Source organism: Micropterus dolomieu, linkage group LG01 (genome assembly GCF_021292245.1).
Source record: "Micropterus dolomieu isolate WLL.071019.BEF.003 ecotype Adirondacks linkage group LG01, ASM2129224v1, whole genome shotgun sequence".
Classification (NCBI taxonomy): Eukaryota; Metazoa; Chordata; class Actinopteri; order Centrarchiformes; family Centrarchidae; genus Micropterus; species Micropterus dolomieu.
In genome coordinates this window covers 25863102-25884713 of record NC_060150.1, presented here as the reverse complement: position 1 = coordinate 25884713, position 21612 = coordinate 25863102, and the positions used below count along the sequence as shown (strand labels likewise).

At 40.9% G+C, this 21612-nt stretch overlaps 2 protein-coding genes across 16 annotated transcripts in view; one reads left to right on the top strand and one right to left on the bottom strand.

The window, feature by feature from the left end:
* The window catches only part of svila (supervillin a), a 93489-nt gene extending 82298 nt beyond the window's left edge, over positions 1-11191 (top strand). For 10 of the 15 annotated variants that reach the window (XM_046062529.1, XM_046062545.1, XM_046062537.1 and 7 more), the window contains 9 exons: positions 2007-2060; positions 4111-4188; positions 5507-5563; positions 6343-6508; positions 7458-7541; positions 8361-8447; positions 9790-9967; positions 10079-10251; positions 11007-11191. In XM_046062529.1, coding sequence (XP_045918485.1) covers positions 2007-2060; positions 4111-4188; positions 5507-5563; positions 6343-6508; positions 7458-7541; positions 8361-8447; positions 9790-9967; positions 10079-10251; positions 11007-11176 — 1047 coding nt within the window. In that variant the 3' untranslated portion in view covers positions 11177-11191. The remainder of the gene's footprint in view (positions 1-2006; positions 2061-4110; positions 4189-5506; positions 5564-6342; positions 6509-7457; positions 7542-8360; positions 8448-9789; positions 9968-10078; positions 10252-11006) is intronic. The other 5 variants (XM_046062459.1, XM_046062470.1, XM_046062496.1 and 2 more) reach the window with 5 other exon arrangements.
* Positions 11192-16382: 5191 nt separating this feature from the next.
* On the bottom strand, positions 16383-20490 carry LOC123975377 (uncharacterized oxidoreductase C24B10.20-like). Its single transcript, XM_046056835.1, has 3 exons — positions 20258-20490; positions 17069-17120; positions 16383-16612 (listed from the first exon to the last, which is right to left on the bottom strand). Exons 1-3 carry the CDS (start codon positions 20396-20398, stop codon positions 16398-16400), a joined length of 408 nt encoding a protein of 135 aa, XP_045912791.1. The 5' UTR covers positions 20399-20490; the 3' UTR covers positions 16383-16397.
* Between the last annotated feature and the right edge of the window lie 1122 nt (positions 20491-21612).

Genomic DNA, 21612 nt, shown 5'->3' with positions numbered 1-21612 from the left:
AATGGCTGTTTCTTTTTTCATGTGATGCTGTGAATTAAGGATTTATTTCGACCAAACCAGAATGGTGATTGTTTGAACAGTGGAAAAACTAACCAAGACTGTTTTGGTCAGTTTTACATTGTTTCCGGTCAGTTTGAATGAAGTGTGTTTATCAATGATCTGCGTGGTAAAATTATTGGGATTCTTTTCAATGGAGTATAGTGGCTAGCGAGAGCGATATAAATGCTGTTTCTGGTTAAACAAAAAGGATCTAACTGTTTAACAAAAAGGTCTATCTCTATATGGATTGTTTCCATAATGTCGTCACATTGCACTTTTAGTGCGCATTTGTCCCCAAGGATTATTTTGCAGCCTTTGCAGCCCGTTTTGCGGCTTCCTGCCGAGGCATAGAGGCGGTGAATCAAGAGTTTGTATTGACTAAACCAGAGTTGGTGATTGTTGGAACAGTGAAAAGACTAACAAAGATGGTGTTTTGTTTCAGTCCAGTTGGAGTGTGTTTTATGATGATCTTCAAGGTAAAATTATTTGAAATAAGGCTGGTGGGCAGTAGCACTCATTTGTTTTAGTCTGAAAAGGTGGTGCTGAAGTGAAACATTTAGTGGCAGTGAAAGTCTCAAACAGCTCCTTTAAAAACAAAATGAAAACTCAATTGAAAAATTATTTGCAGTGTACTTTAACCTAACATTGCCATGATGATCATGAATGTGAAATAGACTTTATATTCAAATTGTCAGTGTGCATCCTAAACTTGCCGCAAGTTGCGTTTCCATATTATTTGTCTTTAGAGATGAGCTAAAATAAGGACATCATTCAAATGCAAAACTCCAGTTGGCGATTTCATTTTCAAGTTGAAGTTGTAATTTGAATATTGTCTGTCAATTTAAAAATGGCAGTTTCTCTTTAAATTTCATTTAATGTATGTCAGTGCTATGCAATGCGCCAGGGCTGTGCAAATAATCAAGTTTTAATCGCAATTTCAAGTTCATCGAAATAAAACTCTTATTGTGCCACATGCTGTTTCGCAATGACTCATTTTGTCTTGTTATAAATCTAGCACACCCTTTCCTTCACAGCAGCTCCCCCCACCGCGGTTATAACTACTACAACTTGCCAGTCACCATTATTAGCTTAAGCCTATGGTATTTACCCTGCATAAATCAGCATTTTTGGCATAAATGGCAACCTTTCCTATACTCATAGCTTAACAATTTATTTATCATTTATGCTTATACTATACCTGGGGGGGGGGTGCTTTACCTGGTCGGTGCTTGTAAAATATACACTGTATCCCCGTCTTATAACACATTACCGGATTTATACTTTTCTCACCGTTAGTTTAAGTCACTGCGATTCCCGACAGAACATAATTGTTGAATTTCAGTATTATGTAACGTAACAAGTTGTCATCAACTCGGGTTTGGCAAAATTATTTCATTTTAATATTTGCAGCAATAAACTTCCATGTGTGGCAGTTCCATTTGTGTAGACTAATCTAGATATCTGTTGATTTGTCACAGTTGTTTTGAATGGAGATGATCAAGGTTAGAGAACAGTAAGCTGATTTGAAAGTCTAATTCTGCCTAAATTAAACATCAATTAAAAGTAAAGTCTATTTTTGTCTCAGAGAAAAGTTAATGACTGTGTGCACTGGTTAACTACCTGGTTGTTCTCTAACATCTTTTGTCTTGTGTGGCTTCAACCTTTCTTTCCATTGAACTGCATGTTACATGTAAACTTTTATTCTTCTCTTGGCCTATGTCTCAGTTTGCATGTTTTTAACCTTTAAAAATAATAAACCTCATTTTATCCTCTGCGTGTTGAGTGTGTTTCTGTGTTGGTATCCTCTGTTTGTTTTTTAAGGGAGGGTTAGGGTGGGACGGTACACATACCTCTCTGTTTAGACATATTCACAACAGCTACCATCCACAGCAGGGCTCTTTTTGTGAGCTCTTAAACAGAGCTTTCAGCGAACATGTCTTTTTTCTCCTGTGGCTGCTTGCCTTTAGGACGATGAAGCACTGATGATAATCGATGAGTTTGCTGTGTCCGACCAGCTATGGGTAAGGCCAGTGTGAAAGGTCACAATCTCACACACACACACTCTGTAGTGATATTTACCAAGTTCATTTGAACTGGATTGGATAAGAAATCAAAATTTTATATCCATAATTGCATTTTCTGGCTCCTAACACACACACTGTGTGTGTTTGTGGGGGTGTGTGTGTACGTACATTTGGTGGTATTGGTGGTGGTACTTTGTGTGTGTGTTTCCCTACAAACATGGTGATGGTGTTGGACTCTGTTTCGCTAGTTGGAGCTGTTTCACTTTGCATTTACCGAACCAGGAAGTGAGGCTGTAGGTTAGAATGCTTTCAATGATGCCTCCTAAAAATGTTGGGCAGAGCTGTGGTGGTCTCCGGAGGTGATAGAGCCGCTGTTGTGCCGCCATGGCCTAGATGTTAATGATTGAGGTCAGCTCGTCCGCCAGGTGCATTCCCAGGAACTTGATGTTACTGACCCTCTCCACAGTGGCCCCATCGATGGTCAGTGGCATATGATTGGTGCCTGCCAGACTTCCTGAGCATCCTATATGCAGATTCATCATTATTACTAAGAAAACCCACTACTGTTGCATAATGTGCAAACTTGATGATGTGGTTGGTATTATACCTGGCAGTACAGTCATGGGTGAACAACAGAGGGATCAGGGAATAGCCCTGGGGGTGAGCATGTGCTCACAAAGATGGATTTTGATGTGTGGCTACCAACCTTGACCAACCCTGTCTGCTGCCTCTGCATCAGGAAGTTAAGGACCCAGCTACAGGTGCCTGTGTTCACATCCAGCAACCTCAGATATTCCACATGATGGATTTTATTACTATGTATTATGATTTAAGGTGTCATTTGTGGTGACAGCCTCACAGAGAATTATCACCCAACTCTGCAGTTTAAAAAAAACAAAAAAAACTCTATGGTACCTGCACAGCACTAAACAGACAATATTAGCTACTAGCTGGTGATCATAGTGGAGCATTTAACCACTCAAGAGATACATACAGTATTTCCCTCTGGAGTTGATGGAACCCACAGTAAAAGAAGAGTGAATTTTGCACTTGAATTTGTCTGGTGGCCATATCTCCTAATGGCTTCTAATGTTTATGGGTATGTAAAGTAGGCACTTTCTTGCATGTTCGCCATAACTACTTAAAGGTGTTGTATGCGATTCTCATCCAATACACGTCTTTTTTCATATTCAGCAATCTCCTCATGGTCCACTAGCTTTCCATTCTGTGTGCGCAGGAAAAAAATCCAGTGTCTGTACTTTGCCCTGGCTCTGTAAACAAAGTGGCCTTCACACACAACACTGTTCCAGCCGTTCAAGCCATAGTTTGTGGATTAGGCAAAGTTAAATGACTTCCACTTGGACATTCAGCTTACTTTCTAGTTCACCAAGACATGCTGCTGTTCTGATGTTAGCTATAGCAGCAGGAGAGTTGTGAGTTTCGCTGTCTGGAGCTGGTGTGCTGGCTCTGGGACCGTCTCGTCCTCTCTGCATGTTAGCTTCGCAACAGAAACTGTAACTGCAGTTTGCTAAACCACAACTTAGCTGACGCTAGTTACATTACTTGCTGTGTTGTTCACTCTATGTCATGGTATTTGTCATGGTGTTGGATTTATCCAGAATAGCTTACCACACCTTAAATAAATTGATATTATGTCAGTGTTGTGTTTACAGCTGGTTGCGCTGCAGCCCAGACGATTTAATCAATATTGGTTTAAAGTAAAATACATTTTGTATTCTCTCCCCAAATTACACACCTGGCAAGGCAAAGAAGGCTTTCAACAACATATGAATCATAATGAAACCATTATGTGAGGCAATACATGGAAATGGAGTTGAACGGTGAAAGTTAAGTATTGCACTTCTATAAATTTGGGGAACTTGCAAGAGAATGGGTAAAGGGCCGAGATATCCTGACTTTTTGTTCCTAGTATGGTTTGTGCTCCATGACCTCTGTATTTCTAAAATCCTTGCTACAGACTACTGCTATACTCCTGATGAATGTGTGTTTGTGTTTATTTCCCCTTTCCATTGCCTTGCCTCTGTAGGAGCCAGTCTTTCCCTCGACTTTCTCTCCTCCTCCTGAGCCTCCTTTTACTTCTTCCCCTGACGTTTCAGCGAGCCAGGTAGGAAGTTGAATAAGCCTTTTCTGCATGCATTGCTTGTCCACTTCCTCACCTACTTCGCTAAGCTCTGAAATCCATACACAAACTGCAAACCTGTTTTAAAGAGGTCATATTATGCTTTTTGGCTTTTTCCCTCTCCTTCCTTGAATTATAAATCTTTTTTGTTCATGTAATAGGTTTGCAAAGTGAAAAAGCCCAAAGGGAGTTCCCATCTCCCACAGAAAACACTGCTCTGAACTGCCTGAAAACAGCTTGTTTATAGTCCAGCCTTTTCCCTTTGATTCCTGTGACGTCACAGCAAAATCCACGTCATAATGCTCGCCTAGCAGCTAGTCTGACACGCCCTCAAAAACACCAGTGAAAAAACACATTTAGCTGGAGCACACAGTGACAAGACGTTTGCCTGCTGCCTCTCCTCTCCCACCCAAACACTAGCGACCCTCCAGGCAGTCAATGGACATAAAGTAGTTACTGTGATGCAGAGACAGAGCTCAGTTAAAACTTTATAGATCAATGATACATTTGTTACAGATAAATAACTTTCAACTCTGAATCTCTTGCTCCAGTCCATGTTGCTAAGCTGGAAAGGGGATATACAGCTGAACCAAAGCAGTGTTTACTGGCTTCTCACTGACCCGCCCTACTCTGCTCCTGGTTTGCTAGTAGTCATTAACTAGGTACTGCACATGTGCAACTCCCAACAAAGATCTTATAGAGGCAAGATGTATCACTCCATAGCTAAAATGGAGCCTTCAACACAGGGTGAAAAGAAGAGCTGCAGCAATGTGCAGTGTGACAAAAAATATGGTGTTTTTTGAAAATCAAACCATGTAAACCTGTTCTGGTACAACCCCTAAATAAGATTTTGACCTCTTTAACTTTAGCAACTCCATTATTCAGTTTGTGCTAATTTCAGAACATCTGTTTATACCTCGTGCAGAGAGTAAGGCTCTCTGAAGTGTACTTGTGTGGTTATTTGCCACTGCATTCTTTCACATTACAAACCATTTCACCTCCGAACTGCACTGTCAAGTCTTACTGCTCTGTCAGCTGCAACTGTGCTGGGAAAACAATTATGGCAGGTGCACATTATGATCAGGAGTTCTCTGCAGTCCTTCACAGCCACTTTGCTAATGTTTTACAGCACTAAAGATTTATTCCTGTCGCAAAGCTTTGTCCCTTTGCCCATGAATCAGCATGGCAGCCCCCTCAGCTTCTGATGCTTGTGCAGAACTTGGACATTTTCTACCATCTTTTCATCCATATCTCTTAATCCTCATTCTCTCTTACCTTTCCTTCCATCCCTCTGGTTGTGAAGGCCACCAGATCTCCCAGACCCATGCAGGTGGATGAGAGACACCCCTGGAGACGGAAGGTGACCCTATCTGTATACAGTGCTCTTGCAAATTCCCCAACTCCCCATCCCCGGTGGCAGTCTTTCACACAAACACACGTACACAGTCAAAGCAACTGTATTGTGCTCAAGACATTGTCTGCGATTGTTCTTTGTTTTCACTTTGTTAACTAACATTCTTTCATTTTAACTTGGGGGAGTGACACTAACGCAAAAGGAAGACAATCAATAGTTTTCCTTTTTTATGTTGGTAAACAGTTTGTTTTCAGCGTGAGGCAGGGATTAATGTGCTTCCTGTGTATTAGATACCTTCCTTTGGTGTCCTTGTTTTGCTTGGCCACTTTGCCTACGTTTTCCTTGCTGTTAAAGGAAAATTCCACACTTTATCATTGTTAAGAGCAACCAATAGCAGTGAAACTAAGATGCAGTCCTGTTTTCATTGTTTTTGGTGGTATTTTTATTTTTGCTGTAGTGTGATCACATATTTCCAAAGATGCTATAATGGAGCTTGATAGCTAATAAAGTACTTTTTTTACTCATTCTATCCAAGTGCCCAAATCACTCTAGGAAAAATTCTAACAAAAAGTACTGTTGTGGATACATTTTGATTTAAAAGTGGACACAAGATAAAAATTGCATCACCTTCTCACAAAATGGTTCCTGGAATGCATCAAACATCACAAACTATGATATAATATGGTACATGTGCCATAAAGTGGATTATTCCTTTAACTTTCAATCCGCCCAATATCATTACAACTGATAGTACCTTCTTTCCCTTCCCTTCTCTCTTTTCTTAGAGAATAGCTGAGGCTGAGATGGAGTGTCAGGGGATCGAGTGTCACATGTCTATCCAGGAGAGGAAACAGCTGATAGTAGCACAAGAGGAGTCCTGGAAAATGAAAGGCCACGGAGCCGCCAATGACTCCACCCAGTTCACTGTGGCTGCACGCATGGTGAAGAAAGGTCAGAGGGCATCATTGTGATGTGAAAGTGAACACACACACTTTTCTTACAGTCCTCTTTCTCCATCTCACAGAAAGCATATGCGCACATGCTGAGTTACACCACAGAGACTTAAGTCCACAGTTCAGTCTCAGCTCTCCTTTTCCCTTCAGCAGACTAGGACACACCAGGCCAGAGGAGCTGCTGAGAGTACTCTGCTCAGGCGGAAAATTTTATTGTTGGAGTTGTTGCCTATTAATTCTGGGCTTGGCCAGACTGGGCCCATGATGGAAGGTTGAATTTGTGTTTTTGGTGAAGTCAGTGAGTTTGGCCAGATGTTTGGCACGTTAGACAGTCCTCTCTTGCTTTTATAGCCTTTGAGGCAAGTGTTGATGGCACTAGTTCCAGTGATTGTTTACAACATGTTTATTACTAGCTGCATAACTGCAACATGAGGGGACCTTTGCCACTGCTGTATTCCTTGTTTTCTGTTAAGCATATAACACCCACTCCTGTCGTTATCGATGTAAGCCCATAAACCGACGTCAAGACACACCACTAGCGTATTTCCCAGTGTTGATGAACAGCAAAAAAGCGCACTATATAACTGTCATTGAAAAATGAGTAAAATTATATATAGCAAAGGGAAAATGTAGACGAGCTTGTTAATCAACCTGCTGTATTTCTTTATTCTGTTCCTTTGTTCAGTTTTGCCAATTGTGATCAATGCAACATGTTCAAATGTAAAGATGAGAGGGGTCCATCTCAGCTAATTTTGTTTACTCCTCTACATTAGTTGGCCATTAGCAAAGTGTTAGTGTCTTCAAGAAAGCCTAGTAACAGTACCTGACCTGCTCTCTGGTGTAAATTGAACCAATGTTTAACATCACAATCTGTGTCTTAACCTATGGAGTGAAACTAGAACCATGTCATGCTTTTTGGGTCATTGTTCATGCCCGTCATACAACAGGGCTGGCCTCACCCTCAGCCCTCCAGTGTCCAGTGTCCTCCAAACCCAAGAACAGCAGCCTTGCCATCTCCAAACCACAGGAAGGTCAGTTTAACTTTTTTATTCCTCTGTTTCTACTTTTCGTAGTTCTTCTCTGCGTTTCACTACACTCTGCTAACCTCTGATTGCTTGTTATGTCCCACTGCTTTCAAGTGGAGCCGTAAAGTTCATTTAGCTGAGTTAATGAAGACTGCAGGGCTCAGCTTTCTGCTCCAATCTGATTTAGACGTAATGACATGACTTTGTTACATTCTCAATTGTCAGCAGACAGTTTCCAAAACATATTAGGCATACAGTTAATTCACAGAAATGTTGTCTTAAACGTAGGTGGATTCCTGTTTAATATGATTTCTAATGCTGACAAATTGACAGTGAAATTATCAGATCTCATTTGAACACAGTGTAATTGATTGTCTTTGCTTCTCTTTCAAAAGACATGGAGGAGGTTTCTGATATTGAAGGTGTATTCCTTTCTCCTTTTGGTGTTAACACTGAATGCAATGTTCATCATCATCACCAAAACCACAAATATCATCTACAGTAATGTGGCTGATGTTGCTGTGAGACTTCTATTAGGCTATGAAAGCTTAATAGAATATAAATCTTGAGATAGTGTTCCCATGAAAATGCATGAGTCTGAAGTGTAGAAGAATTCATATTTTGTGGCATTTTACTTTTGTTAAAATGCCTGTGGCCGTCAGTAAATATGTTCAAATCAGCTTCATTCTGACTGTATGCAACTGGTCAGTTATTGTTCAGAGTCAACCACAAACTGCCTGCCTGTTCACAGATGGGATTGTGCATAAAGTCAAACGGAGTAAGGTTATGCCTCTAACAGCTGTGTGTGTGTGTGTATGTGTGTAGAAATCAAAGCCATACCAGATCTGAATCTGGAGTCAGACATGAAGCTGGATAAACTGGAGTCATTCCTTGGCAAGCTCAACAGTAAAGGTCAGTCTCCTTCTGCACACTGTCTAGAAGTCACTGAGTCTTAAATATAGTCTCTGAAAAATATAGTCCCACATTATAACAATACAATCAGTTTTAGATACTATCCAATTTTATGTATAATTTAGACCAAAATTAAGTAATTAAATGATGTATTCTCTGTGTAGTTTTCGTGTTTCTGTGTAGTATTTGTGTTGCTTTTTTCCAGGCAAATATTGCATGCATTTAGTATTTTCCATATTATGGACTATGAATATAAATCAACCAGGACTAAAATCTTATGGACTCCAGACTTTAGATTTCGTGACACCTGTGGTTACTGGTGGTATCAGCAGATGAACCTTGTTACGTGAATGTTATGGCAATTTAACATGTCTGTCTCATATTTGAATAAGTGCCTCTTCTACGTAAAAGTCCAAAAAAGAAATCTTACTGGTTAGACCTAGACCTCAAAAACAAGTTAATGGCTAGTTAAATTTACACAAAGCAGTGGATATGATTCTCCTCTCTGTTGACTGACAGGTTGCCATGGTAGTAATCAGTAATCAAGGTATTAGAAACAATGTAGGTTTAAGTCACTTCCACTTTGGCTTCACTTTTCAGACTTGAAGGCTACAGCTTGGATTCAACAGCAATATAAGTTTTAAAACCCATCAGTGACCAGGTGGCTCACACAACACTACAGAGCTGTGTCCAGTGAAATCCAGGCGTTAGCATAAACTATGACGGCAACATTGCCGGTTAAATTCCTGTCATACCTCTACTTACCACTTTCTAAAAAATAAATAATAAAAAATAGATGGATAGATAAAATACTTTAATGAAAAATATACTATACAGAAAAAAGAAACAAAAGAAGATCTTCTTTTTGTTTACGGTGCTGCCAAACACAATGTGGACTTCAGGCCCACATTAAATGCGCCCATTCACCAGCTTTTGTCTTCAACATCATGTTCAGTGCATTATCAATTCCTGTGAATCCTTTGTATGTTTGTTGGCAATTTTAGTTATGTACATTACATTGTAACATTGAAATAGACCATTTATATTGGCAAAACATTTTTGAAATGCGGTGTCATATGTATTTGGAGGATTATAAATGTAAACTGTCATTATGCCACCATAGAAGTAAGACATTTACTAGCTTTATGAAAAATTGTCATAATTCCAAGTTACAATGTAAGTTTATAAATGAATAATAAATAGGCACATCGTAATACTTTTATTAGCAAGTCATTATCCCAGTGATGCTTGCACAGGCTTTAGCAAATCATCTGTAGTAGTAACTTTGTTGAATTCTGGATATTGTATGGTCCTGACGCAGCCTTGTCTTGTCTGTCCTCAGTGTCCGGACTGCCAGAAGCGACCATCACAGTTACAGAGAAGAAGGTGAAGGAAGTGATGAACCTTGAAGATGAAACTTTTACCAAGTTCTACCGCCAAGTTGAGGAGCTCCCCGTCACTACAAACAGGATGGAGATAGAGGACGACTTTGACGCCATCTTCGGTCCCCAGGTGCCAAAGTAAGCGCTCACTGCCAAGGTCATATTGTAGTAAGAACTCTGATTAAAACATTACTGTGAGACTATCTTTTCTCTGTTGACCCTGCCTCTTCACTGTTGACCTGTCCCCAGGCTGACCTCTGAGATGGTGCAGCACAAGCGAGCGGTGCGTCCGGCGCGTAACGTCCAGTCATCAAGGAACCCTCTGAAGATCCTGGCTGCCAGGGAGGACATCAGACATGAATACACAGAGGAGAGGCTCAACATTGGCCTGCTGGAGAGCAAGAGGATGAAGGCTGAGAAGTGTGAGTGAGAATGGATGAGAAGCTGGAAAATGCAAGGCCAAAACACTCAGGGATGCAACGTGAGAGGCTGCTGTGTTAAATAACTTTATTCATTATTAAATTTAATTCTTGATGTTCCACAATTGTACGTTACAAAACATTATCAATTTCTTTAATTTGGTAGAGTTTGTACAAGGCACCAAATTGTCAGACTGTGCTGTGTTGTGAAAAGCTGTTAAACACGTGTCATAGATGTGTCACTGCAGAAAAACATTTACAAACCAGTTGTAATCGTTATATTAAATATCTGCTTTTGTCTTGTCCTTTTATAATATTGGCAAAAGACAATGAATTCACCTATTGACATCCAGTGCAATATAAAAGGGAGCAGAATATACAAATACAAATGAAATAGTCCCTGATATTGTACAGTTAATGAATTGTCTCTCTAGCTATTGCGTTTTTAAGCTGTACGTAGTCTGCAGCTTGTTTTGAGAGTGGTGTTGAATGATGGTGAAAACCCACAAAGTCATCGTCACATTACTCCCATAACTTCTGCCGTCATCTACTCTGACAGCAATAAAAACTCTTAAACTATCCAGAGTGTTCCATATTTGTTGCAGTCCTATAAAGACCTTCAGTGCCGGGTTTGAAAGGTCATTTAGCCGTTGTCTCATCGGTGTATAGGGGCTAAATGTGATGATTGAATGTTGTGTGTTATGTCTGTTTCTTTGTGTCTCATGCCCCTTCTCTGCTCTCTGTTCTGTTCCCTGCAGTGAATAAGAACTCTGGCTTCTCTGATGTGGCTCTGGCTGGTCTGGCCAGCAAGGAGAACTTCAGCAACATCAACCTTCGCAGCGTCAACATCTCCGAGCAGATGTCCAACAATAGCGCCGTGCCTTACAAGAAACTGATGCTGTTACAGGTCAAAGGTCAGTTGACCTGATCATCAAATTTTTTTATTTCATCCTATATTTAGTTTCCTGCAACATACTTCTAGTAGTAACACATAAAAACATTTTGTGGGAAGTCCAGATAAAAGAAACTAATAAATGTAAAATCTTCTTTTTTGTGTTCAGTTATGCTGTTCAATAGCGTCACACTTTTGGCCCTGTTGTGGGTTGAGTTAGTTTCTTCTGAGCCATCAGTAGGCTAATTGCAGTGTGAAGATGCCCATTGTATCACCTGCTTCTTGTCTCTGCCGCGGGAAACAAGACTAAAGTTCTACAGCCATGCTAGCAGCCCTGTGAGGCTGTACGTAGGCAAAACGAAGTGGTGGCACTGCTAACCTGCTGACGTTTGTTTACCGTCACTAATATTAGCATGCTAATATTCGACTATTGGCAATAAGTGCAGCTCCGGCTCATGGAAATGTCATTACTATTGCAGGTATTTGGTCGTAGACAAATGTATTGAACAAATATAAAATTTGACCTGATGATGTCGCGAGAGTAAAGGTGTCATCTAGTGCACATGTGCCAAACTTGAGGCCCGCGGGCCATTTACGTCATTTTATGTAGCCCGCGAAAGCTTTAAAGATTCATGATTGTCCTGATTTTAATGTGACCTCCCCCCTACCGTTTCTGTATTTATAAGAGAAATAAGGACTAGCCTGTTGCCTTACCAATTCAAAATAATAGCTGCATAATGACAAGACATCAAACTACTGTCATATTCTTTAATTATAATAAAAATATCCTGCTCAGAACTGCTGCTTCATAACATCATCCTATTAATGTGACTTAATCTCAGGCAACACTACAAACTTCGTTAAACATCTAAGTATTTCACTGTCTTTGCACACACATCACACAGAGCAACATTATTACCTTCACAGCTAAAATACAGCCAGATGTGACTGTTTTTACAGTCAGCCAGAGTCAGTATTCAGTCACGGGAAATGTAAAGGGCTGCAGCGGCTCACGTCAAAGAAGCTCCATCACAGAGCCGTAGCGCAAGCATGACTTTGACAGGCGGAAGGGAAAGTGGTTCCTATCAACTGAGTATAATTAGACCTGCCTGGTGACAGTAAGATACTTATAATAAAACACACACTCACTCCAAATGACTGAGTTTAGATATCGATCCTTTTATGAGTATCGATCCTAGCGCAGGAAACGTTGGTATCAGAAATATCGATACTTTAGGATCAATCCGCACACCCACTACGATAGTTTTCCGACAAGTGAAGATGAGAAATGTATACAAACAATCCCTAAATGTCCAAGACGAGACAAATTGATGCAGAAGGAAGGCAATTTCATGAATGGTGGGAAAGTGAATACATCTTTGTGCTTCAAGGAGAAAAAACGGTAGGCTAGGCCTATGTCTTTTGTGTTATGAGGCAGTATCAGTGATGAAGGATCAACGTTAGTTAAGGCTCGTGCAGACTACATGACTTTCAGCGTCGACCGATGGCCGTGCTGTTCACACTGCACAACTCTTGAAGTCTAGTGGCTGATCTGTGACAGGGGATCACAGACTAAAGTTACAAGAGCTGACAGTGACTCTGTTACCCGATGCTGGTCTCCAAACCAGTTTTGTCAAGAAAACACAAGTGAAATGTGAAACTGGAAATGTTGAGTAGTTCGCACATAACGACTGGTGACCGCAGATCAACCGCTGATTTACTCCCAATCGCAGCCTGACGGTCGCCGAGCTCGAGCGGCAAATAGGACTGAAAATCGTGTGGTGTGAAGTAGGCTTAGGCTCCAGTAGCCTACAGGTGCTGGTCATATAATTAGAATATCATCAAAAAGTTGATTTATTTCAGTAATTATATTCATTCATTACACACAGACTGATATATTTCAAATGTTTATTTCATTTAATTGTGATGATTAAAACTGACAACTAATGAAAATCCCAAATTCAGTATCTCTGAAAATAAGAATATTACTTAAGACCAAAACAAAAAAAGGATTTTTAGAAATGTTGGCCAACTGAAAAGTATGAACATGAAAAGTATGAGCATGTACAGCACTCAATACTTAGTTGGGGCTCCTTTTGCCTGAATTACTGCAGCTATGCGGCGTGGCATGGAGTCGATCAGTCTGTGGCACTGCTCAGGTTTTATGAGAGCTCAGGTTGCTCTGATAGTGGCCTTCAGCTCTTCTGCATTGTTGGGTCTGGCGTATCGCATCTTCCTCTTCACAATACCCCATAGATTTTCTATAAGGTTAAGGTCAGGCGAGTTTGCTGGCCAATTAAGAACAGGGATACCATGGTCCTTAAACCAGGCACTGGTAGCTTTGGCACTGTGTACAGGTGCCAAGTCCTGTTGGAAAATGAAATCTGCATCTCCATAAAGTTGGTCAGCAGCAGGAAGCATGAAGTGCTCTAAAACTTCCTGGTAGACGGCCGCGTTGACCTTGGACCTCAGAAAACACAGTGGACCAACACCAGCAGATGACATGGCACCCAAACCATCACTGACTGTGGAAACTTTACACTGGACTTCAAGCAACGAGGATTCTGTGCCTCTCCTCTCTTCCTACAGACTCTGGGACCTTGATTTCCAAAGGAAATGCTAATTTACTTTCATCAGAGAACATAACTTTGGACCACTCAGCAGCAGTCCAGTCCTTTTTGTCTTTAGCCCAGGCGAGACGCTGTGTCGTTCAAGAAATCCATGTCTTGCATACGTCTGTGCGTGGTGGTTCTTGAAGCACTGACTCCAGCTGCAGTCCACTCTTTGTGAATCTCCCCCACATTTTTGAATGGGTTTTGTTTCACAATCCTCTTCAGGGTGCGGTTATCCCTATTGCTTGTACACTTTTTTCTACCACATCTTTTCCTTCCCTTCGCCTCTCTATTAATGTGCTTGGACACAGAGCTCTGTGAACCGCCAGCCTCTTTAGCAATGACCTTTTGTGTCTTGCCCTCCTTTTGCAAGGCGTCAATGGTCGTCTTTTGGACAGCTGTCAGGTCAGCAGTTTTCCCCATGATTGTGTAGCCTACAGAACTAGACTGAGAGACCATTTAAAGGCCTTTGCACGTGTTTTGGGTTAATTAGCTGATTAGAGTGCGGCACCAGGTGTCTTCAATATTGAACCTTTTCACAATATTCTAATTTTCTGAACACTTGAAATACTGTATATCAGTCTGTGTGGAATGAATGTATACATTATACAAGTTTCACTTTTTGAATGGAATTACTGAAATAAATCAACTTTTTGATGATATTCTATTTTTTTAATTTTTTTTTAAACCTGTCCTGCCCAGCAGCCTGGTATAGAGTATAATGACCTGGATACCATATTGTGCCAGACAGATTTTACTTTAACAAGAGAGTATTAAAATACTCCTTTGTCTGTTTTATTATTTATTTAATTATGTATTGATTTGTCACCGGGCCGGACAGGGGGGCAGACACGGGGATGGGGGGGCACAAACAGACAGCACAGAGAAAGGACAACACCTGTAAGAGAAGGGGAATGGAAGGTGGGGAAAACAGGGAAAAGCTGTGGGAAACACCAATTGCAGAAAGCAACGAAACCTGCAATTGAACAGAGAGGGGGGCTTGGGGAGGAGAAAAACAACAACAACAAACAAACACAAACAAACAATAAAAATAATAATAGTAAAAGACAACCAGCCGAACAGCAGCAATAAACAGTTGACATAGTAAGACAACTAAGAGAAAAATGAAAACAAGAAACAGTCCAGCACACTAAATAAGCAACACAGCACAGCCACGAGAGCTGGAATAATAATTAATTTAAATAAGTAACTGAAAGAAAAGCATCAGGAATAATTCTACCAGGGACAACCTACATTTGTGTGTCTGTGTGCGTGTGGGTGAATGTGTCTGTATGTGTGTACATGTGTGTGCGCATAAGCCTGTTAAAGAATGTAGTTGTTAGTGAAAGTGGGACGCCACGACTGTAACAGGCAGGCAAGAACCCCAGTAGCCAATAGGGGTGGGAGAAAGAAAAAGAATAAATCAAAAAAAAATACAACAAAAAAAAACAAAGACTCCCAGATGCACTGCGATGCAAACGCAGAAGACCCCAACCCAAATGCCAGTTGACAACGTAATGCCGACGGAACGCAAAAAGCGTAACCCGCGGAAGAGCAGCGCCCGGACCGACCGCGGCGCGCACACAACATAGACCAGTCCCCCCCCCAAGCCAACGAGGAGATGCCTTCCCCGGACTCCAATGCACAAACTAAACGCCCAGCAGCCATCCAGAGACCCTGCCCAGGGAAAAAGCATAATGCATCAAGATGCATCGACAATCGCCCCACAATCCCACCGCAGCCCACCAAACCGCAATCGTATCAACCCGCGCAGAGACCCCCACCCCCAGAAGCCAGGACACCCTGCGACCCCCCAAAGCGCAAAGGACCCCAGACCGCATGTCCCGGGGGAAGCTGTACCCCGCCCCAAGGAAGAACAGCAGAAAGCCGTGCCGGGAAGCTCCCTGCCGCCAGGGAGTGATAACGCGGGAGAACCAGGCCAACGGTCCCCCAGCCCAGCCAGAGGCATCCCTCCCTACAGTGCATCCCCGGACAGGGGCCCAGCCCCCCCCAGTCAAGCACCCCCAAGGAGGAGCACCAAAATCTACCGACAACACCGGCCATGCACCCCAGAGACTCCCAAAGGATATTCTGATATTCTAATTATATGACCAACACCTGTAAGTCCTTGTTCTGTGCAAAAAAGTTAAATATAACATACCAGGGTTTCTACACATTTTCCATTTCAAAATCCCAGACTTTTCCAGACATCTGCATAGTAGCTGCCAAACCTTTGTTACTGCTTGTATTAATGGATAATGCTGTCCATTAACCTTATTCTAGGCCTTACGAGCCTAGAATGCCTTAGTTCTTATTATTACTTAGTAGTTTAATGTTTATTATGGTGCTATGTAATATCGCTAATAATTGTATGGATATAGAGTACAGAATGTAGTGCTTGCTAGTTAATTTAAGCCATTAGCCTTAATGAAGAAGAGAGGAATTCTGTAGCTTAGAAATACGGTATATGTTTAGATGATTTAGCAGGATGTCTTATTATTGGAGTAGTGAGCTAGGATGATTAGATATTCCATAGCTCTGACTAACCAAATCTAACTGACATCAATATTGTGAACACAATAAAAAACGAGAACACTTCTGACTCTTCAAATGTTTGTTTTTTTCTGGTTAAGTTCATAAAACTTTCATCGTACCGACAACTGTCGGCCTACCTTTGTGACGAACAGTGGTGCAACACTGTTGACCTGGAAGTTCTCCATCATGGCCTCTGGGGTAACAGTGTTTATGTCTGTAAGGAGTCCGATGGCAGCGTTATTGATCAGACAGTTCAGTCCGTTATTCCTTACAATGGACTGGACCTCCTCCACGGCTGAGCTGATACTCTGCTGGCTGTCCACATCTGGTGAAATGACAGGAAACTTTAATATAAACAGGACATTCTTCATAGTTCTCAACCACATAAAATTTTTTAGTTAATGGTCTATCAATGACTGACACTACCCTGACAACAGATGTTACATGATAGCCGTGCAGTCACGTGTATGAGTGGAGCAGAGATGTTTCTTTCTTTTCTTTTAGCCCAGACAGTCTAAAAAATTAATTAGATAGATCATTTTGGCAGAACTGTACTAGGTCCATTCAGGCAACAAGGAGCCAATTAACTGAGATGAGTGCAAGCAGCAGAGGAACTCACTATTTAATCAGTGATTATAAATTAAAACTACTTATGTTGCAATAGAATATACAAAGCTGCAGTCATTTAAATACAGATAGTAAAATAACACATTGTATGCACGTTGTATACTGTATCCATGTAATATCTTACAGCTTAACAAGACAGTATGAGCAGACTCACCTAATGTCACAATATGAACCCCTGGGTAGGTTTTGGAGAGCTCTTGCAGATCCTAAATTATCAAGGAAATTGAGTGAGTAGAAATCATTGAGGAGGTTTATTCATAAATGTATAGTAATGATCACCTTTGAATGCACAATTGAGTTCCACTGTAATGTTTGCTTAGTAAGCCAATGTCAAAATGTGCAAGTTTCAGCTGTCCTGATGACCATGTCCTGGATGTATGATCGGCCCATGCCATTCGCAGCACAGTAGGCAAGTATCAGTGTCCTGAATCGGGTTCGAGCAGCCACCGGTAGCCAGTGCAGGGTGCAGAGGAGCAGTGTAGCGTAGGGGAACTTGGGTAGGTTGAAGACCTGCATTCTGGATGAACTGCAGAGGTGGGATGGCACATGCAGCCACCAGGAGCTTTGAAGTAGTCTAGGCGTGTTCCTTATAAAAATGTTCTTAGATTTATATTTGTGCTTCTTATAATTGATTCTTAAAGAGGTGGTATTCTGCTCATTTTCAGGTTCAAACTTGTATTTAGGAGTTGTACCAGAACAGGTTTACATGGCTTCATTTTCAAAAAACACCATATTTTTATTTCAATATTGTGATTGTGATTAAATATGTGATTATTTTTTATTAAATGACAATAAACTAGTGGACGTCAAGCAGGAGAATCCACATGTGAGGTGTGTCTCACTCTCTTCTGTAGTGCCGCTGGCTACGCACTCCAATTATGACATCCAGACTTTTGTCAAATGAGAATATAAAAGTTTTCTCTGTCCCAGGGCTGCCACATTCCCTAAAACCTGTAGACCGTCAGCCCCCCCACCCCGCCTGCTTTTAACCTGATGTATTGATCTCTGTCTGTCATCTCGCCACGGTTGGTTGCAACACACACGTTCCACGACCTTTAGTCAGTGCGTGAGTGTGCATGGCTGAGCAGAGTGGAGAAAACATGCACAGGAGAACGAGAGAAAGAGAAAAAGCAGAGCTGAGCACAGAAGAAAAAGTCAGAAGGAAAGTGTCACTAAATGCTGTAAAAATTACAGATATCTTCACAAGTTAAATGTTTATGAATTTTATTAGAAAAACATAATTTGTTCATCTTTGCTCATTGATTATATTGCATAGAATTTTTTCTACTCTGTATTGCGGTTTTTACTGCTGTTGTAAATAAATATTTAAACAGTGTTTCTGATGCCAGGTTTTTTCTGTTTAGTTTATATCTTCAAATATCCTTCTATTACGAAGCCGTAAGCAGCCATCCATTCAAATTTTTTTTTTACTCCGTTTTCCGTGATAACAAGATAATTACTCATGATCTTGAGATAACAAACCATAGCTGAATACAGGGGTCGGCAGGTGCGTTTGTTTAGGAGAATTTCTAAAATATTTCAGTGTCACTGGTTAGCTCAGTTGGTAGAGCACAAAACTTGTAATACAAGGATTGCATATTTGCTTTCTTCTTTAGTGTGTTTTTTGTTATCCTCTTCAACAAAGTTGTTATGAAAGGATTCAGGGGAATCCAATCACACATTTCCCAATGGCTATTTCAAAGGTTCCGAAATACCCGTCAGAAACTGTGTAACTTTAAATGGATTCCCCTGAATGAGAAGCGCAGGAAATTCCTCTGCCTGGGAATGATGGGTATTTGAAAAGTCCATAGGTTGATGGACGTGGACCAATCGCCCGGACGCACAAAGTCCAGCACGTGCTTTATTGTGAGCATGTGAAACAGTGTCTTCATAAGAAATTTGTTGAAGAGAATTGTGGAAAAGATAAAATAGAAAGAAATAAGCCTTCAGTGAGGATTGAACACACAACCCTTAGACCATGAGTCCAGTGTTCTACCAACTGAGCTAACCAGTGATACTGGAAAACACTGAAAATACCATTAAGAAACATTCCTACTACTATTGCGATCAGGAGAAAATTATCCCATCATCACAGGGAAACAACTTTCATTATCTCGAAATAATTATCACAGGAAAACGAAGAAAATCAATTGAATCAAAGGCAGCTTAGGGCTTCCATTTTCTACAACCACGCACCAGTTTTATTATATGCAATAAGAAGCTACTTTTTATGTCTTTATCTTTATGGACTAGCCTACATGTTTTCAGAAAAACAGAGCTTTACACAAACATTTGGCTAGTGAAAATGCTATGCGTCTAGTAACTTTGGAAAACCATTAGCCACAGTGACTGGTGAGCAAAAAAGCCCTGGTTGTGCACTTTCAGAAACGTCATCAAGCTCTCTCTTCCAAAGCAGTTTCTTGGGTTTCAATGGATTTTGATTGTGAATAAATTTCTTAAATAAACCCACGTAAATATTTTATATGCTATTTGATTACAGGCATGATTAATAGATTACCCACTGCAGGCATAATACAGGCAAGGGCAGCATGTGCGGTTAGGTGCTTGGGTGTGATGTTGCAGCCTTGCAAAGTGAGGCTAGCCAAGCAATACTACTAGAGTGTTAATCTCATAAATGTTTGACTATAATGTCCGAGAATAGTCGAGTTTTTATTTACTTTTATTATATTTTACCATATTAATCTTGGAGTTTTTCCTCAGATTACCTCCCTCCTGTGTTTTTAAACCTGTAAGGGCCCTAATTCGCAGTTATAGCTTTAAAATCATATTCCAAATGAAAGAAGAGTCCCTAAGACAAAATAGAGAATATAGAACAAGAGCAGGAATGACTGTCCTGCCAGCGTGATCCCCGGCTTTGATGACCGCCTTGGTGTGTTAGATAACCTTTTACACTCATTAAGTCCTGACACCATCATCGTGCATTATTCTGCGATAAAATACAAGCAATTACTAAAAAACTAAATTCTGGCTGCTGTGCATGCCTTTCGCACGCGCACATGCTGCAATCTACCAAATCAACTAATCAGTCTTTTTCGCCATTGGAGTCCCTTTTAACACCAATCTAGTCAGTCAGTTTGGACAACCCGGACGAACAGGTTAAACTTTGTTCCTGGTCCTCAGGGATCCGTAAAGAACAGTGATACAATTTAGAAAAACAAGTGCACTCATTTGCAACAGGACAACAGTGGCAGCCACTTTGCAGCTCGGCGTTTCGATCTTGAGTCTGGCGAAGCGTGCAACAGACAAAACAACTAATGTCAGGACTCGTGTGCACTGATGTAAAAACCAAAGTTAGGTAACGTTAAGTTAGATGTTTATTTACCACAGATCCAGTCGGATTGCGGGCTGTCGCTATGATTGTAGCGGGTCTGTTGCTGCTTTTAGCTAGCTCTTTCACCAGCTGTAATCCTATTCCTCTGCTGGACCCCGTTATCAACACGGATTTCCCGAAACTCGCACTCATGTTCAGACTGTTTCACTGCGGAGTCGTCAGTACCGCGTTACCTCCGCACCATAAACCAAACTACACTGTTCTTGAAGATCAACGTCAGCACGCTGGGTTGGTTCATGCTGCCTTTAATGCTGCTCGTAAATCTGAACACGCTCTCTTTTAAAGCAGTGCTGCCCTTAGGTTTTGTGAGAAACGTTTTTTTCTGAAACAGCTCTGACACTTTTATTCAGTCCATTTGTTAAAAGACATACCTTTCATTAAGGTGAATAGTTAGTTATTCAAAGAACATTAGAAATGCTACTATATGAAATACAATGATAGCCAACAATGCAAAACAACAAGGCCACAGTAAAACAGAAAAGGATAAAAGTACTGTAGCGTCCCCCATTTAAAGACTTAGCCCAGCCCATAAAACTTTATATCTTCACATAATAATTGACTCCAGGCCTGCCCACAAAAATGACTGGGCCCCTGAAAAGGTCCAGTTAATGGGCCCTCCTTAAATCTGCTTCACTCATGTCAACGCATGCTGTGCTCTCTCTCTATCTCCTACATAAACACAGACATGGGCTGCCGCATGCGGCACACTTTTGATGTTCGGATGTTGCGTACAACAAACATTACTCATACCATTTTCAGGAGAGGGGGTTTTCATTATGAAACAGGCTATATTTTACTAAAGAAACATTAAATAAATTGTAATTTTTGTTATTTTAATAAGTAATGGTGATTATTTTGATTCAAAATAAAATTTGGTTTGTTTGTTGATCATTAGTGCTGGACTGTATGGGCCCCCCTAGCAGCTGGGCCCCAGAAAGCTTTCCCCTTTTTCCCCACTTATGGGCGGCCCTGATTGACCTGAATTATTTTTGTAGGGACACACAAAATTCAGGTGTCAGGCAGGTGGCTGAATCTTTGTGAGCCGGTTTCACTGGTTGCTTTTAAATGACTTGAAGGCTGGCAATTCTACTCGTTTGATCGTCCTTGTTGCTGAATTGTGGTGACTATTTAAGAACATTTTGAGATTTTATGACCTTGTAACTGATTATTTATTTCCATCTTAAATGTGCAATTGTACTACTGCCTGCTTTGGCCAGGACACTCTTGGAAAAAGAGATTTTCTGGTTTAATAAAGGTATAATAAAACAATTTAAAATCTAAAATGCAGAGCAGCTCTCAGGGTTGCTTTCAGATATGTTTCTCCTGTAGATCAACTTTTAATATCA

What these genes read in the sequence shown, in the direction of transcription:
- LOC123975377 (XM_046056835.1), bottom strand. Translation starts at nt 20,398, where the DNA reads ATGAGTGCGAGTTTCGGGAAATCCGTGTTGATAACGGGGTCCAGCAGA. An exon ending in GCAATCCGACTGGATCTGTG is followed by an intron (nt 17,121 to 20,257) that starts GTAAATAAACAT and finishes TTGATAATTTAG; the next exon opens with GATCTGCAAGAGCTCTCCAA. An exon ending in GGTTCATATTGTGACATTAG is followed by an intron (nt 16,613 to 17,068) that starts GTGAGTCTGCTC and finishes TCATTTCACCAG; the next exon opens with ATGTGGACAGCCAGCAGAGT.